Source organism: Melampsora larici-populina (genome assembly GCF_000204055.1).
Source record: "Melampsora larici-populina 98AG31 unplaced genomic scaffold MELLAscaffold_26, whole genome shotgun sequence".
In the NCBI taxonomy this organism is placed as follows: Eukaryota; Fungi; Basidiomycota; class Pucciniomycetes; order Pucciniales; family Melampsoraceae; genus Melampsora; species Melampsora laricis-populina.
In genome coordinates this window covers 979,815-998,371 of record NW_006768790.1, presented here as the reverse complement: position 1 = coordinate 998,371, position 18,557 = coordinate 979,815, and the positions used below count along the sequence as shown (strand labels likewise).

Below are 18,557 nucleotides of genomic sequence, written 5' to 3'. Positions count from 1 at the left end.
GTGCCACGACCTAATCGCAGAGATGTACTTCGTAAGTGTTCCTTTGGAGATTTTCTCACTCCTTGCTCCTTTCTTGTCACCTGATTCCTCCATTAAAATCTTATTCACCGGTTTCCCCGCCCATACTATAAACAGGTAAAGCGTCTCTAAGCTGAGAGGTAGGATGTCTGCTCGTGTTAACCCGGAAGCGTCCGCAAACTTTGTTAATTTTGATACCGCCGAAGAGTAGCTTTCGAGGGTTGATTGCCTCCAACTTCCGCTTAATAATGCTCTCTGTATCGGGTCAGACCTCCATTTCACCATCAAAGTGCTGTCCTGCAGGAACGGCAACAATTTCTTTTCGTTCTCCATTCACCTAACGTGTCTCTTCAATAATGGAAGTAGATCTGGGGGTAGGTTGATATCCACTTCTTGCTGTAGGTCCCACTTATTGATTCCTCCTCTTGATAAGTCGTCTGCCAGATTCTCTCCTGACACTACTCTGTCGATGGATAAGTCGCAGTGGAGGGCTGTAAGTGCTTTTTGAATATGCTTCCACTCGGTGTTTACTGACTTGTCCCTCGACTTTCGATTTCGAATTGCTGCCTCGGTAGTGGTGTTGTCCGTCAGCACCCGAAAATACCTGCCTTCAGTCGGGAACAGGTTTGCAACCACTCGAAGTCCGAGCCTTATCGCGACGGTTTCTAACCACGCGATCTTTCGTTTCGGGGCATTCGGTGGTAAACCTCGGGTTTCCCATCCTTCTATCAGTTCGAACTGGGCCCACCTGTCTCCTACTAGCACTCCTATACCAAAATTTGGGCTGGCATCCCCGACCCAACCTATATCCGTTGGCACAACTTCGGGTACAAACCTTAACGGTTCAAATTCTTTTAAGGTTTGGAGCCATTCTCTTAGATCTTCTCGCACCTCTCCTGGTAGCTCCCGTGTGGCTTGGTGATTATACCACGTATTGGTCCACCAATAAAGGTCCCACATGTAGCATCGCATGTTTGGAAGTATATACGTGATGTGACCTAGTTGGCCTACGATTTTATCCGCCTCCTTTTTGGACCATTTCTTTTCCAAGGTGAGTAAATCTTCTACTTGTCGGATCCTTTCTTTTAATTTCTCTTCTGGTAACCTGACAGTTTTCTGCTTTCCATTCCAGATGAATCCTAGATACTTCTGCTCTACGTTCCAATCACTAAACTTCTCTTAATTCGATTGCACTCCTAGGCTATTACTGACTTGAATAACATCTTGCATGCTCACCAGGTCCCCTTCCTCTTTGATGAACAGGTTGTCATCAACCCATCGAAAGACTGCCTTTAATGGGAATAAGGACCTAATTATATCTCGCCAAGCATCTGCCATCCAGCCAAACGTCCCACACCCTGCTACCCCACCGAAGGCGATCCTTGTATCTGCCCATAATCTATTATTGAAGTCCTTTATCATTAAGAAGCGCCACTGTGATTTGTGCGTAGGGCCTTGTCTATACGCTTTCTGCCAATCGTAAATCGCCAACAGTAAGGACTTCCCCGTATTTTCTCGGAAGAACTTTGCTACCACCCAAAAATCATCCCATGATGTTCTGAAATCTGTTTTATCCACGAAGGAGTTAACCGAAGGTATATTTCTATCATCATCCGGGTAAGAAAGTTCTTTCAGCAACCTGTCTGCGTCATCTGAATGGTTTTCGACGTGTGAAGCTGTCCAGTCGTCCGCTCGCGGCCCGGGGTTCTCGACGTGTGAGTCTATCTTTTTCTTCTTCTCTTTGGCTGGGTTTTTCTTAGGGAAGGATAAGTCATTAATCATTCTTAATGATCCATCGTTGTTCACTACACTACCCATAGGGTTTGACCTAAAGAATCCCCATCTGCTATGTACCTCCTCGTGGGTAAATGGCCCAAACACTCTTCCGGCTCTCTTATCTTCATACAAACTGTTCATTATCTTTTCTTTCACTGCTAATGCCGAGGTATGATTGTCTGGTGTAAACCACCTGAGGTTTCCTAAGTTATGATCGGGAATTCCTTGATGGAATCCTGTCGTCAAAGATTTCATCACGTGGTCCCACTTCTCGGTCAGGTTACATTCTTTCAAGAGTTCTTTCCACTCGTCTAATTTCATGTCGCAGCTCGCTTCAGACGGCCATCGAGTATCTCTATTTGGACTGATCTCTCTGGGTCGCTCAACTCTCTCTAATCTCACGACTTCACGGTCTCGACTTCTATTAGACACATAGATAAATGGAGGTGGGGGTCATACGAAGAATCAGTTCACTTGACTTCCATTACACTTTAATTCAGAGTATGTCATCCTGGAAAGGAAAGAGGGGGTACAGCGATTTGTCTCATAGAGGTCTGTCTATATCAAAGGTATTTTTCATTTCTTATTCTTTTCTCATTACACCTATTCAGGGTCCTCTGATCATTTGGTTACTTACTTGCTTCCTCCCCCTTGTCCTTTTCCTTTCTCACCAGCAGCACTACCTCCACTAGCCGTATGCGCTCCTTCTAACATCAACTGTCTAGTTTGAGGTACGAAGCTACCCGGATCTATAGCGGGTCGTTGTCCAGCACCATTACCACCCCTTGGCCATTGCACCTGACCGCCTCCGTAGTTGCTTGGACCAGCGTTATGAAACTCGTTAAAGTGATTTCCGAGGTAAGACTGATTATGGCTGGAATTCATAGGATAAGATCTACGCGTTCCGTTAAAATGACCCCGACCTCGATGATTTTGATTAAAGGGTCTACCTCCTCTTCCTCCATTACGATTTCGTGAGGGGCCTGCAGCTACGTTGGTATCACGATAAGAAGACGACGGGAGGGGGTTCAACGCTGACACTAATCGTCCTCCTGTACCTTCTAGCTTCAACTCGTTGATAATATTCAAACCATCCCACGAATGATACTCTGGGTATATCTGTCCATCGATGGGGCTCTGGTTTTGGAGCGCATACCCAATGGCGTAGGGATTGTCGTCAAAAATGTCATCTTTAGCAAACTCTGAGTCTCTGATCGCCTGCCTAACCAATAATTCGTTCCTCGTTCCCACATCAGACATCTTCCCGTCCGCTAGTCGATGTTCCCAGACGTTTTGTCTTTGGGCTATATCGTACCGAAACGCAGGCATCCACCTGCCTTGATTCTCCGTCTGGATCTCTAGTACCACCGCTTTATGAAGGATGAGTCTCGGGGCTATTGGGTGGGACAATTGACCGGGAAGTTTGTCGTAGATCGTTTTATGGTATTGTACCATTAAGTCGAACCTCTTCGACCACTCAGCACTGGACAGCCTCCACTCACTCGGAACTGGCAAACCGTGGTAAGATATGACGTCTGACGAGCAACTAGAGACCTTGGTTTTCTTCGTGCTCATATGGGCTTTGTCGAGTAATAACCACTTTACGTTAAAGATCGATACCGGTACGTGTCTGTTCTTGTTGGTCATAAATTTATCAAAATATTCTGACAGGCGTGGCATCGTGTGACTCAAAGTTGTACCTTCTTCAAACTCTGTACTAAGTTCGTCTTTCTTCTTCTTCGCTTTTTTCGTTGGTTGCTTGTCTTCATCACTGCTCTTTTCTTCATCTTCTTCTTCACTATCTTCATCATACAGCCTTGGATCTCTCTCTTTCGTATTCATCTTCTTACACCAGCTTGTGTACGACTTCTCTAACATCTCTAGTCTCTTGGTCTTCCCTTTCTCGACTGCTGATTTTATGCCACTAATCCATTTCCCATGTGCTAGGCAAATATCAGGGCCTTCAATGATGTCATCAATATCTGGTTCTAATCCGGGAGTCCAAAGGACATGTATCGTAAGCAACTTATCTTTCTAATCTATCGCTCCACAACGCTTTTATCTCTAATCATGTCTCTATATGGCAGTCTTTATCACTTCCACCACAAACTCTTCGGACTTTAACCGGAATCAAGCTACCTGAGTATTCCTCCTTCGGAATTTAACCGGAATCAAGCTTATTTATATATAGAAATTTGTTCTTCGGACTTCAACCGGAATCATTCTCTCCTTCCAACCCTACACTCATCGGAATTTAACCGGAAAAATCTTATTGAATAAGGACTGAATACACTAGTTTTTGGAACCTTACTTACGTAAACCGATCAAGTTTCCTCCCTTCTCATTTCTACCTTCATCTACCTGATCGTCATCGCCTCCTACTTCTCTTGAAGTGTCCTCCTGAAGGTCTTCGTTTGGTTGATCTGTCTCTACCAGGTTCGTTTGGTTGCTACTTCCTGGATCTTTTGCAGACCTCGATGTATCCAGTTGAGATTGACCACTCTCTTGCATCAAAGTATCCGTGTTGACATCTTCGTTTTCTTTCTCTAGATGCTCGGCCGTCTTCTTGCTCCTGGTGTTCACCTGTTTTCCTTTTCCCCCGGTCGGTTTCTTAGTGGTCGCATTTCCAGGTGCTGCGATCCTTGGTCCTAACTCTGCTGCTGCCGCTGCTTCTCGTAACTCTTCGGCTGACATTTGTACGGGTGAAGGTGGTGATAGGATGTACTTTGAGAGGGAATAAGAATGTATTTGAGGGGGGGATTGTGTATTGACTTTGAGATAAGACTGGAATTTCTAAGGGTTATTCTTGTTGGTTAGTTTATATAAGTTCTTTTTAATGGATATATGTTCTTGTTTCTAGTTTTTCTTCAGTTATGTCTCTTCTTGTTCAATGTATGAAAATAAAGGAAATAAAGAAAAAAAAAATTCTACTAAATTTTCTGCGAACTTGCGTCTATCGTTGAGAGGTCTGAGGGATGATGGAAAACTCTGACTCAGAGATTTTCCTCTCTTGGGTTTGTACTCTTCTCTGGCCTAGTTTCTGCTAGGCCCGGGGTCCCCGTGTCTGTGATCCGCGGGGCCGCTCATCCTCAGCCCTCATGGAACTAGCGGATACCGTCGTGCCTTTGGGTATCCGCCCCATAGTTGAAACAAGTGCAGGTTTCACAGATTGAGTGGGTAACATTGAAATTAGGGCTGCGACCCGACCCTGACGGCCCCGGGGCCGCCCCGGCCTCGGATAGACCCGCGATGACCTCAGATCTGCTCAGGGCACGCCCTGAATCTTAGGGCTCCAGGCCAGGCAGGGCCAGACTCACATGGGGGCACGAAAAACTCACAGAAGGGCATCTTAGGTTGCATAAAAGACTTGCTGAGAGGGGATGTTGTATTTCTAGGCATTTATGAAAGGTTCCACAGTAACAAACAAACTTCACAATCACAAACTTGTATTTGAAAAAAGAGAAAAACTTGACTTGAATTCAATTTGAATCTCATGTATAAAAGGTTTTAAAGCCTACTTTAACACCTTATTCCAACTTTTAAGGCAAACCTGAGCCTCAAGATTGGTGGGAGTGAAAGCAGCACGGTGATCGCTCATGACTCTCAAGGCGTTAGAAAAAGAACTCTCGGTGGGAGCACTTGTGGCAGGGACTGCAAGCATGGCCCTTGCCATGCGAGATAAGTTGGGCCAGTGTCGTCCAGAGGTCTCCCAGTAGACAAGAGGGTCTCGTGATTCGTCCTCTTGAGGCGCAGTGAGGTATTCCTTGACTTCGTCTTCAATCGGGACTGTTTTTTGTCTCTTGATGTAATGTTGAGGTCGGTCGAGGTTAAGAGTTGATTCTTGAGGTTCAACTATCTCAATATCAGGGTTGGGAGCGGGTTTGAACTTGGTGGCTTGTAAAGTAAAGTACTCGACTAGATCATCGTGTCCCCAACCTAGCGATTCCATGGTTTGTGCTTTGACGGCGGTAAGCTTGAGACGCGGATCAAGGATGGCAGAACATATGTACACAGGTTTCGTCTCGGCGGCGTTCTGATACTGGATGATCTTCTTGATCATGGGCATGAATGCCACTTTCAATTCCTGACACTTGGAATCAGCCCAGGCCTATCAAGAATCAATACATCAATCAGTAAGCCTGTTTATCAAAAGAAAGAATTAAAAAAAGAAGAAATAACATAAACAAACATACCTTTTCAAGTCGCTCGACAAGCCATTGATAGTCAGGCATGACTAGAGAAAAAGTAGGATATAAATGGCCTTCGATCGTCTTGGTTACAGCAGCAAGGGGACCTAAAAATTGCACTAAGTTTTTGACCAGCGTCCATTCTTCGTAGTCGAGCTTGAAGCTCTCAAGAGCTGGGTTACAGTTGAATTGGTACTCCAACACAACTCTGAGCTCAATGAATCTAGCAAGGGAAGCATGTGTCGAAGACCACCAGGTGGATACCTCATGAACAAGTCCGACCTTGCGTTGTAAGGTGGGGCAGCTGGCAATAGCATTGTCGAGAGAGGTCTTGAGCTGACTACTATGTTTTACTTTTTTGTGGAATCCTCTAATTCTGGTGATTACACTACTTATCTCTGAGTTCGAGCTAGGTTCAATAAATAACGGAACCAAGGACTGAGGTTGTGGTATGGCAGGATCGAGAGGATTGATAGGTTGAGGGGTCTTTTGGTCAAAGACTGCCATACCTGCTTTAGCAACTAAATTGATGATGTGTGCTACACACCCATGAAGGTGTTTGGAAGAGTTGAAATGAGGGATCAAGGTCGAGAGGCTTTGGCCCATGGTTGTATTATTGGAGGCGTTGTCCGCGGTGATACAATAGAGGCGATTAGTGATATGAAAGGAGTCCAGAACATTTTTGAGAAGGGAAGCTAGGTTGGAACCCGTGTGGGGTCCTTCAATGGGCTTCAAAGCGAGTGTAATGCCGTGGAGAGTGAAGTCATCGGTCATCCAGTGAGCGGTGACACCGAGCATTGAGACGTTGGTGGGAGAGGTCCAACCATCACACGTGATGGAGATATGGGGGACAGAGGAAAGAATGTTGATGATCTTGTTTTGAGCTGATCGAAAGCTATCCAAGATACCATCGGTAATTGCGGTACGTTTAGATAAGAGGTTGAAAGCCGTGGGATTTATCATATTGATGACTTCTTGGAATTCTTTTGCGTCGACGAAGCATATTGGGACCTCTTGATTTACAACCATACAAATCAGTACTTCCTTGAGGTTGGCTCGGTTGAGCGGTCTGACCTAAAATAAGAACAAAAATAACAAAAATGCAAAGTTAGAACAGAAATGACGATGATAAAAATTTAAAGAAGATTGAAAGTATTAAAAATAATAAATTGAATTAAAACAGAATAGAAGGAACGGAATGTAACTTACTTTGACAGGTTCTCCGTTGATATAGAAGGCTGACACAGTAGGTTGATCAGTTTGGACAGGAGCTACAATATGATGGTGGCGATCGAGATGTTGAATCATGGACTTTGTGCTAGCATGCTTGTCGATGGCGAGAGGTTTGTTGCAAATGCCAGTTCCAGGTTCGTCGGGATCTACCTCGATGGGATTTATCGCGTCAACAAATCCTTGTTGAGCTCGACAAACATTCTTCGTCACACCATCAACCTTTTCGGTAATTAAATAAGTCCACACCCAGGATGAACGTAGCGTAGAGGTGGTATCAGAAGCTACGTCGGTGATGGAATCAGAGGGAGCAAGGGAAGAACAGGAGGATGACATCATTGCGCGTAGATGGGATGATTGAGTGACAGTCGTAGAGAGGGACTGGGAGGGCATGATCAAGGCCAATACAACACGGAGATATCCCAAAAGCGGATTATCGTGGGAGATCTTCACCAAAAAGCAGTCGGCACCCTGTTCGGGTCGGGCGCCCGAGGCGCCCACGGGTATTTTGTGTATCTCATTATGTTAGGTTTAATTGCCCCGGGACGCGTACTGCCAGCTTCAAAAAAAAGGTCGGGCAAAGGCGGCCGGGCGGGGTCGGGACCGGGTTGCAGCTCTAATTGAAATTGTCTCAAATTGCATCAGAGCTGCACATTGAGGGAGGTTAGGCGATACCTAGGTAAGTTTTGGATAGAAAAGTTGAAGCCATAGATGTGTGAAAGGTGAAAAGTGTTGTTTGTGTGGCTTGTAGTGGCACATATTGCTTTTCATTTTTATATTGGTTGGGCTTTGGAATGATCAAGAACACTTCTCACCAGTCTACTTTTGGTGATTATTTTGCAAAGCAAAACAAACGACCAGTTTTTTTGTTGGCTTTCATATTGTTTTAGCAATTGCTGAAGGACTTTCCTGAGCATTTGTAAAAAATTAAATTACAACTCAATGGACTCAGAAACTGGTTGGTTGGTTTTTGGCCCAACCCCTAAAAATGTTTGTTTTAGTTCCCTGCGTAGTATTTTGATATCAAACTTGTCAAGAAAGGATATGAAACTCAAGTTGAATTCTGCTCAAGACCTCGTCATTTTGCTGGACTGCAAAGTTTTAAGGATACCACTCATTATGCCAAATGGTTTTGAGTGCCATTGTATCACACTTGTTGTGGAAATATGTGAATTCACATTGACTTTCGCTGAAGATATGTTTGGACCAGGTCATCGAGGTTAAAAGCAGCGTATCGGTACCGCTTAAGAGATGCTGCTTACATTGTAGCCAAAACGTTTTGGGTGCAATTATGTGTCACTTGTCACAGAAAGATGTGAAACTGAGATGAAATTTCGTTTGTAACCTGCGTGAAACTGGCCGATGAGGTGTAATGCGAGTCGCCCTCAACTCTTCGCAGGGTGACAGATCTTCGTTCGCTTTCTTATCCAAATGTAAGACGTTGAGAAAGATACTACGTAGGCACATACGTCAGTGGTATAAAGGTACAGAAGTGTTTGACTCTGATAAAAAACAAACAGATCTGAGGTCCAGACAAGTCAGAGTTGGCTATGAAGTGAGAGCACATGAGTCATCATGAGCTCCGGCGATGATAGCGAAGTCCATACAAAGTCTGGAGTAATCGAGTGCCGCAAAAAGAATGCGCAGTTATCATATCCACACATTGATAGATGAGTGAACACGCCAGGACGCAGAGCTTCAACTCGTAAGAGTGCGAGGCAAGTAGTGAGTGTCGTATAGTGTATACCCTTTCCTCATGAGTATAAAAGGAGGACGTCCATCAGCTTGGTAGTCCCTCATCTGCTCATTGTCAGTGTTCATTCTTTGTGCATAATCTTTCGTAGCTACTAAAGACCTCATCAGTACCTAGGCTATAATCACCATGACCAAACTCTCAACTACACTTCTTGCTGTTGTTTTCGCAACATCTCCATTTCTAGCCCAGGCGATCCATTTTAGTGGACCTGACTTCAAAGTTCAAGGTGTTCCGCAGCGTGAGTCGCTCACGCAACTCCCGGACGCTGTTGCTCCAGAATCATAACTTAATTGCTCTTTCTTTTAGCTTGGGCTGAGGATAACCTCCAAGGCGGTCTTGAGAAGTTTTATGGAAGCGTAGATGCAGGAGAGCCAGAGGACGTGATCGCTCAAATCCACAATTATCCGAGTGCCAAGTTCGATTACTTTGGACACGTTCTCACGGGAGACCGTAAGTAGACTTCCTTGTGCAGTGTAAAGGTGCTATGACGATTTGCTGACACCCTCTTCGCATTTTCTGACTATCATCTTCCACAAGAGATTGGCGACGCCCTGGCAGCGCAGATGGTTCATCTACAGCGCACATACGAGACAGAAATTTCCTCAGGTATGCTCCCTAGTTGGATATGTGCTTGAATTGTATACGAGGAGGAAACCACTTGCACTAATCTAACTTTCAACCCACTGTCCTCATCCTGATACATAAAAACACAATGTGATGTGTTTTTAGCAAAGTGCACAGAAAACTCAGATCACGAAAAGGTTCAGATCAAAGTACTGGGTAAAGTGACTGTGAAGCAACCAAACGGGGAGAATCAACACGAGGGCCTAGACGCAACCATCACTTTTGTGAAACACGAAGGACAACTCAAAGTCTCCAGTTTCAAGAGGGTCTTTGCTGACCTTGAGTAGGCCAATATTTCTCAATGATCTTTTGCTCATCTGAGTATCAGAATGCAGCCGAGGACACCCTGTCATAGAGCTGGATATTGTTGTTGTTATTGGTGTCCACAACGGACGTACTGGGTGATGTCTGCTTTGTCAACCAGAGTTAGAGTTGTGTTGTTTGGTGTGCATCTTGCTCAAGCAAAAAAACATCTTCATGTAAATGTTTGCGTGCTGTGTGAAAAATTCTGAGCTTGTGAGCCGTACGTCTGACAAGCCGCACATTCATAGAAGAGTGGATGTTTTCACAAAAAATGAGAAGCTCAATAAGTATTGGGCGCAGATTTCCTAGTTTTTTGCGTGTTGTTAGCAGGAAATGGCATCACACTTCTAGACTGGCTTTTGAATTTGGGATCGGCGTGAGACTCAGGTAGAGTTCACGTGAAATGCCACCTGACGTCAATTGCTTAGGGTACGTTTGGTAGCGATTATTTTGAAAAATAATTGCTGTCAAAAAAAGATGTTTGGGACCACTTATGGTACCCAGAAATAAACTCCTTCCCCGTCCCAAAAGGAGTTTAAAATGGGACTTTGGATAAATGCCAAAAGGGAGTTTATCAGTGCAATAAACTCCCTTTTGTACTGGACAAAATTTCATCTGGAAAGCCTTCAACCAGCTTCAACCCTCCTCAATCAATCCAATATGTATTTGCTTCATAAGATGCTTGTTCTTTGACTCAGTCAACAACTTCAACACTACACCATCATACTCAAGACTCACAAGCTAATCTTCACTTCTACTTCTTGCTCCTGGCTGCCTTTCCTTCTGCTTACCAATCATCTTCTGAAATCTGTCATGTGTTTCTCAAATATGAATCTGGAATTGAATTGATTTTTCTGTGTAGAAAGTTATTGTCTTTTGTGATGTACAAATGAAGTCTTGAAAACCAATTTTGATTGAAGGAACAAGTTATTGATCATTCAATTTCCAGTCAATTGTGCAATCTTGATCAATCGGTCAATTTCAATCAATTGTTCAAAACCAATCAATCATTCAATTTCATTCAATCAGTCAATATCAATCAATTGTTGAACTCCAAAAAATCTCAAAACACATCACTCTTGAAAGATGAGATAGATAGGAAGTGGTGGAGAGTGTTGGATTTGGTGGGACACGTTTCTGTTATTGCAAGCATGTTCTGGAAAAAGCTTGTTGTATGGGGACAAAGGTTGTGTCATATGATCATTACTTGTATTATACATCACCAGAGGATATCTATATGGGTGGATGCAAAGTGGTAGAATGTGAAGTGAGGTGAGAAACCTTCAAAGAGAGTTTATTATAAGATACGTCTGGTTGGGATTTTCAACCAAACCCGATTTTCTCAAATGTACCCATAACGGAGTTTATTTGAAAAAAACTCGATTTGAACAAGAAACTCATTTGCCGCGGGGCAATGTACCTGGGGTCAAACAGAGTTTACAATTGGTAATTGCAACCAAACGTACCCTTACTTATCCACATCCATAACCACTAATTAAGATGTTCCAAGCAAAGCAGACTCTGTGAGATCATCCTATTGACATCAATGACTATGTCCAAGAGGCAAATTGTTGTTGGCATTGGAAAAAAGAAGTGAAACATGAGGTGCTGGGAATGTTTGTTTGATGGTCAATTATACACACTTTGAAAGCATTCAAAGGTCATAGGTATCAACACATTCAACGTGATAAAGTATATTTCAAAAAAAAATGATAGATAGCTAAACTAGAGAAAGGATGCAAGATGTAAAGTAGATTTCAAAAGGATGAAATCAGGGATTTCAAAAGATGACCAGCTGGTCCTTTCCAAGCGCAGCAACAGCCAAAATTGAAGTGGCTGAGCTGGTAACTAAGGACTCATCCCACAGATGATCTACAGAGCATTGTTCATATCTTTGGTTGCCTTCTTTCCCTATTTCTTTTGACCTCTTTTTTTGGTTGGGATGAGCCCAATATTCACCCTTTTCTCCCTCTCATCAAACTGTGCTCATCAATCCCTATCCAAATTCCTAATTTTCATTCCAAACCTATTCAGATTTTCCTACCTTCCATTTTACCCTCAAACATGGTTTTTCAATTTTACTCAGAGGGCATCAAGCTCCTGGCTACTCAGTTGGTGGTGACAAATTTACCCCTTGCCAAGATCAACTTGAGCTTAAAAACATCCATATCAACTGTCTCAATCTATCAACTCGTACAAATCTTTGTCTCACCATCTGTGTCATCAATGACCCCACAACAATATACAAGCCTCTAGTTGACCATGTACTCTGTCCAACACAAATATTGAAAGCCTCTAATTTTAGATTTACCTTCAATCTAAATGGAGGGGTGGAAAACAAAGCCCTGGAATTGTTTAGACATATCTTGGTCAACATAACCTGTGAAATCCACAAACACTTAGGATTATCTCTCTTTGCCACTTAAGGCACCCATCCAAATCAGTCCCTTGAGGAAAGGACAGATTGTATGATGTGGGTGGCTGGGATACTACTAGAGTGATTGTTTTTGTTGGTAGGTTCTTGATTTCCTCTGTTTGCTATGTTCTGGTCTTGGTCTTATTACTAGCACCTGTTGACTTGCAGATGAAAGTGGGGTTGTGGGTCACAACACATCTCAAAAACTTAGTTTTGCTAAGTGTGGATCTCAAACTGTTTGCCGGAAGCAATATACCAAGCGGTCTCATTGTACCTTACTTCTGGTGGTAAGAGAGTAGGGAATGATAGCTGGGGCAGTGTTAGAAGGGCTGGTGTGGTGATAAAGATCTCTTATTTAAGCAAAAAAATTAAAAATCATGGTAAAAGACATGTTTTTCATGTTTTTAGTCAAAGTCATATTCTATTGGTTATGTTGATGGTCAGAAAATGTCTTATAATTGATTATAATAGACAATTGTTATTATTATTAATCATTCAAAAAATTACTACACAATTTAATAAGGGTAGAAAGAAATAAAGAATAAGTCGGAAAATTGATAAAATAGTAATATTAGGGGGTTTCAAGTCAGAAAACTCTTGTGACACTTTTTAAAAAATAGACAATTTCTTTAAATTTTACAGTGTTTTTTTCTGCAAATATAAGGTCAACAACATTTTGGACACTTTCTGAGGTGTCCTGATTCAATCAGAGTTACAGTATAATTTGTAACATTGGACAACTTGTTGCACTGTAAAATACTGTATATTTCTTGACTTGAAACCCCCTATTAGTAAGATCCAATTAATGATGTGCTATCAAAGTTGTGATTGATGATGAAGGACATTTATTTCATATTTTATAGAATAAAATCTGCTATGAAAGGAATGAAAGAAGCAGATTGAAAGATTCGGAATTGAGGAAAAAGTCAAAAATATAGGTGTAAAAGGTTGGAAAATGGGTTTTAGGGTATCAAGAATTGACTGATGGTTTAAGAAGGTCAAACTATGAATGAAAGTGATCATATTAGTCAGCAACAACTCTAATCATCAGGATTGATAAAGGTGGAGAGAAATCGTGCAAGAAAGAGGGAGATTCAAGGATGGTGAGCAAGGGTACTATGGGATTTGTTCATATGTAATGATTGATTTGAGAGATTTATTGGTTACAAAGAGTTGTAGAGTGATTTGTAGAGTTATTCTCATGAATTAATTGATCTACACTGATCATTTCATGAAGAAGAAATCAATAATAGATGTGAAAAGGGGTGCAGAGATGTGACAATTGTTGAGAATGAAAGTTAACAGCTAATTACATATGTCAAAACTTTTCAGATTAGGATGGGTGATAGCTCAATTGATGAAGAATGTTTGATTTCATAATGTATAACCTCTACGCGACTACAAACAAAGGAACATAGATAATGGTGTGAATTTTGACTTTTGTGCTTACATACACACATGTAGCAACAACTCAATGACTTATTGAAAACACATCAAAAATAGGGCATTTTATGCCAATTATTGAGCAGAATCATGAGCTCTACAAGGTGAGCTATAGTAATCCAAAATTGGAGTACTTTAGGAAAAGGTTGAAATTCTAAACACGGTTTTCAGCTATGAATACTAGGAAGAAATCACCTGTATTCATCAAAAGAAGACCTGTCATCATGCATAAACATCAATTGATCAATTTCACAGCTTGAATCACTTCATTCATTAGTAATAATCTCATCATAAGATTTCATCAGAGGGTTATCTTGGGGTTTTTTGAGGGTTTTTGTCCAGTTTTTGTTGGTTTTGAATAATGTTTACCATTGTTGAGTGTTTGTAAAAGATAGTATATATATTTGGTGAATATTTTACAGGATTTACTCCCCTTTACTGTATCTTATACCATTGTTATAGTTTTTTAACCATTATCAAATTACTGTATTTGTACCAAGGCCACTTAAATCAGCCCGTTCAAAGTCAAGGAGAAATTTATTTACAGGTGATAAGACTACAAGTTGTCTTTGGGAATAATACTTATAATAGTATTCAGATCATTTCTCTGGTGTGTTATCTTTTTTATTTGTTATCACAAAGTGGTCAGAAAGTGCCCTTGTGCTAGTTTTATTGAAGAAGGAAGTCTTAGACAAATTCTACTTGTTACATATTGATAGATTGGCCCTTGTTAGATGTCTGTGCTCATCACAGGTCATGTCTCTCATGATATTTTATCCCCCTGGTCCTAACTTCTGGTGATGAACCCGTATCCAGCTCCCAACATGGTATTTAATGGACAACACTTGAGTTCATCACAGAGGAAGAATTATTGAGCTTTTTTGAAGAGCAGGAATTCTTGTCTTCTAGTTGCCAGAGTATTTGCTCGATAAGAACCCCATAAAAATATATTTTGTTGTACCAGGTCTGCCTTGGAATCTGCCTTGGAACAACAAGCTCAATGTGTGTTTGAGGACAAAAAGTCCATATATCTACTAAAACTAGAGACTCAAGTCATGAATTAATCTTTATTGCAACTCTTCATTGAGCATGGTGGCTACACAGCCCACCACTATTGGAGCCCATGCAATGGACACTTTGATGTGGAAGAGTATGACCATCTTTTTCTGGAATACCAAAGGTTTAAATATGGGCTGCTTGAGTTGAGAGGAGTTAAAAATGATTGATTGTGTCGGATTTGAAGTTGAGGACCACATATTGATTTGATCAATTGTGCCTGGGTTGAAATCAAGGATCACATATTGATCTCACAGCAAAGAAGACAAATCAAACTTGTGTCATATCAAGACATTGATTTTTCCTCTAATCAAGGTATGATGGCCAGATTGGGGGCAGGAGGCTCACAAAGGCCAATGAGGTAGCTTCAATAACCAAACATCAACAATTTAATTATGGGCACCAAAAATTTAAGGAGCTTTATTGCACAGATATGCTCACAAAACTAATACTGGAAAAGAACTAAAATAGCAATGATTATAAATTTTTTAGAAGACAACAATACAATTTTTTAAAACAAAAAAAGATAAGAGACTAGAAAAAATTAAATTGACTAATATACTTGAGTAGACATGTATTGAAATGTTTTTGAGTGGGATTGGAGACAGCAATACAATTGTTTTAAAAAGAAAGATAAAAGACTAAAACAAATGTAAATGAAATAGATAATCAGACCTATATTGAGATGGTTTTGCATGGGAATAAGATGTAAATATTTAGTGGTGTTTAGGAGACATGACTTTCATATCATAGTCATCCTCTGAGTTAGTTTTAGGAATAACAATGGGATTGGATTGAAGCTTTGCTTTTTCCTTCTTGACAATATAGTAGTAGAAGAGTTGAGCACTACCCATGAAGGCTAGGCCAGTTCCAGGTAAGATGACTATCACAAACTGTGATATTCACAAAATCAGCTTTAATGAAGCTGAGCAGTGATCAAACAAAGGCAAGAACAATCTAAGGTGAACAACCATGTGACAAAAGCAATGTTTGAGTTCAATAAGAGAAAATGGTCAAGGTACAGAGCACACAAGAGCTTTATATACAAGGAATTCAAACATGATTTCATTTAATATATTTTATCACAAGTGTAAGATGCCACAAAGAAACTATCAGACATATTCATAAGCCAATAGACTATCAATATTTCAATTTTTTCAAATCAATTCCCCTAGTATTCCATGTTGCACACATCAAGAGCATCTAGGAACAAAGATTGGTAAGAGTTTCACATGTCATGATTTCCAAAAGTCTGATCAGTGAATTTGTCCACCTCTTGATCTGGAACTCTAGCAAAATCAATGAAGTTATCAACAGTTCATAAGTTGGCAGGTTGTCTGGCCTCTTCAAGATCAACCTTCAAATGCAATCCCTGCATATCAGGTAGCCCCAGGTGGATGGAGGTGCCTCAGTTGTAGCCATCTTGGCTTGCTATGTAGACCAGAAAGGGGTAGTAGTTATGAGGGAACATTTGATACTTGCGGATTCCCAGAGTAATTCCTGCCCTGCCAATGGTCTGGAACAAAGTAAAACATGTTTGAAGGAAGATAAAATGAATAAACTGACCACTCAACTATATGCTCAAAAAATAAGTTCATAATCAAGGTGGAGTCAATCATATGCTCAAAAGATAAGTTCATAATCAAGGTGGAGTCGTCATTGTTGACCACACAATTAGCTTGGGCTGTGCTATTGCCTTTCAAGAATCTTTTTGTGACAGACCAACTCATTCAGCACAAGTTTGTGCTTGGGGATGGGGTCTGAATAGGCAAGCTTTTCATGTAGAGTTGGGCAAACTTTGTTGATTACATTTGTGGCTGGCAATACTGCATGGGCCAACAACCACTCCTGATGAGAATAGAACCACAGCAGTCAGTGAAATGTAACACAAGAAAATCAAAGAAAATACTTAAATCAGCAACCTGTTAGTCTGTGTTACCTGGATGTTCCATAAATAAGATGATACCAGCTTCTTGAGTTGGCTCAACATCAACCACTTTAAAAAAAAGAGATGATCATCAAGTGTTACAACACAACATTTACTCTTGCCATAAATACTGTGGTTGAAAAAGCTTACACCAACAGAGATTGTTTGTTGGCATTGCCTGTTTTGAATTAAGCACTCATACCACTAGCTGTATCATTGTAGATCTTGTTGGCAATGATGACTACAAGTGATATCATTTGCGTAAGAGATGGATCTGTGATATTAATCTGTTGCTTGGTAAAATTGTGAGATCAAGATGTTTCCACTTTAAAACATTGAACAAAGCGATTTGGAAAGTAAGTCAGCGCAGCCAAAGAAAGATTTGTTACTTACCAGATTTTTTCAACTTTTGGCAATGGAACTATAAAAGAAGAAATGTAAGTGCAGGACAAAAATGAATCTTTTATTTTTTACTTACCAGAATCCTTTTCCAGAGACTCATGGCTGAAATCAAACACCACAGATGAATCTTGGGATCCTAGATTACATGTTGAATTCAATCCATTGTTGTTTAGATCAAAGAGATTGTCAAAATTTAATGGTATAAGTAGGCATTCTTGATCACAGTTGGGGGTGTCAATATTTCTTGTGGGGTTGGATTCCTAAGAATGGGAATTCATCCTGCAACATAGAGGGCTCAATCAGTCACTATGTTCAGGCATAAAATTTAAAAAAAACTGATTTGTGGTTGTGTCAGTGATGAGATGAATTTTGAGACCCATGAAAGCTGTTAGACTTTGAAACACAAGAAGGAGTTTCAACATGTTTGAAAAGCAATTAAAGGGAGGGATGGATTATTTGACACTGAAAACAGAAAGGTGACACCATGTAAATATCCCTGTAACAGGTCAACATGCACACACGGAGAGTTTTGAAATAAATCTGAAAGCATTTTGGTTGGATTTAGACTAAGAGTGTTATTGAGCACCTGTTGTGAATAATGATTTATTTATAGGATTTGCAGAATCCTTTGTCTTTGTTTGGGGTCAACTGACTGTCAATGTCTCAGTTGGTAAGGGGAAGAGGTGCCTGTTGTGGTACGTCTTTGATGGGTATTTACCAGGTCTAAGGAACGACCTGTGTGTGTGCACATTGACATGCTACAAGGACATTTACATGGTGTGTACTGTTTGACAAAGTCTGAAGAAATATTACAAGCAGCTGATACAGAAAACCAACAGCCAACGTGATAGTGGCTGGAGTCAGATTAGAGAGGGCCACACCAACAAAACAATTGAGGTTCTTCTCATCTGGAATTGTAAACATCATAAGATGAGAAAGTATTAAACTCCTTGATATTTGTTGAGGCTTGGCAGGTTAGTGCAAGTGGCAATCCAAAAATTCTCTTCCAAGATTGATTACTTGTCTGAGTCAGCCCAGCCACTTCAAGTTTGTCCATTGCTGCACCTTGAACAAACCAGACCACCAATGGTCAATTATGACCAAGGATGAACAAAAAAGAATTGGGTTGTATAATGGCAGTGCCAGAACTTTTACAGAGATCAGCTCAAACCCAGTGATACAACGGACCTCCAAAACCCATAGGGCTTAGCTGTCACAAACCCTTCAAGGCGGAAGACGCAATTTGGACTACTTTCATATGGCAAAACACTAGAATCTGGTGGGAAAATCTCAAGTGGTAACACAATTAAAACTTCCAGAAAAAGTTCTTTTTAAATGACCACTGTTGGATGCACAGCATCCGGAGCCAGGGGGAGAGCTACATTATCCACTCATGGTAGCTGAGTGGATGTGCCTCAC

General features: G+C 41.1%; 2 protein-coding genes across 2 annotated transcripts; one reads left to right on the top strand and one right to left on the bottom strand.

Moving 5' to 3' along the window:
- Window positions 1-2,427: 2,427 nt before the first annotated feature.
- Window positions 2,428-3,249, bottom strand: MELLADRAFT_88432 (uncharacterized protein; the record flags this gene model as incomplete). The annotated part of the gene is made up of 1 exon (XM_007411656.1): window positions 2,428-3,249. One exon carries the CDS (start codon window positions 3,247-3,249, stop codon window positions 2,428-2,430), a length of 822 nt encoding a protein of 273 aa, XP_007411718.1.
- A 5,844-nt stretch (window positions 3,250-9,093) lies between these two features.
- On the top strand, window positions 9,094-10,071 carry MELLADRAFT_123914 (uncharacterized protein; the record flags this gene model as incomplete). Its single annotated transcript, XM_007411676.1, has 4 exons — window positions 9,094-9,205; window positions 9,274-9,417; window positions 9,505-9,573; window positions 9,697-10,071. 4 exons carry the CDS (start codon window positions 9,094-9,096, stop codon window positions 9,876-9,878), a joined length of 507 nt encoding a protein of 168 aa, XP_007411738.1.
- Between the last annotated feature and the right edge of the window lie 8,486 nt (window positions 10,072-18,557).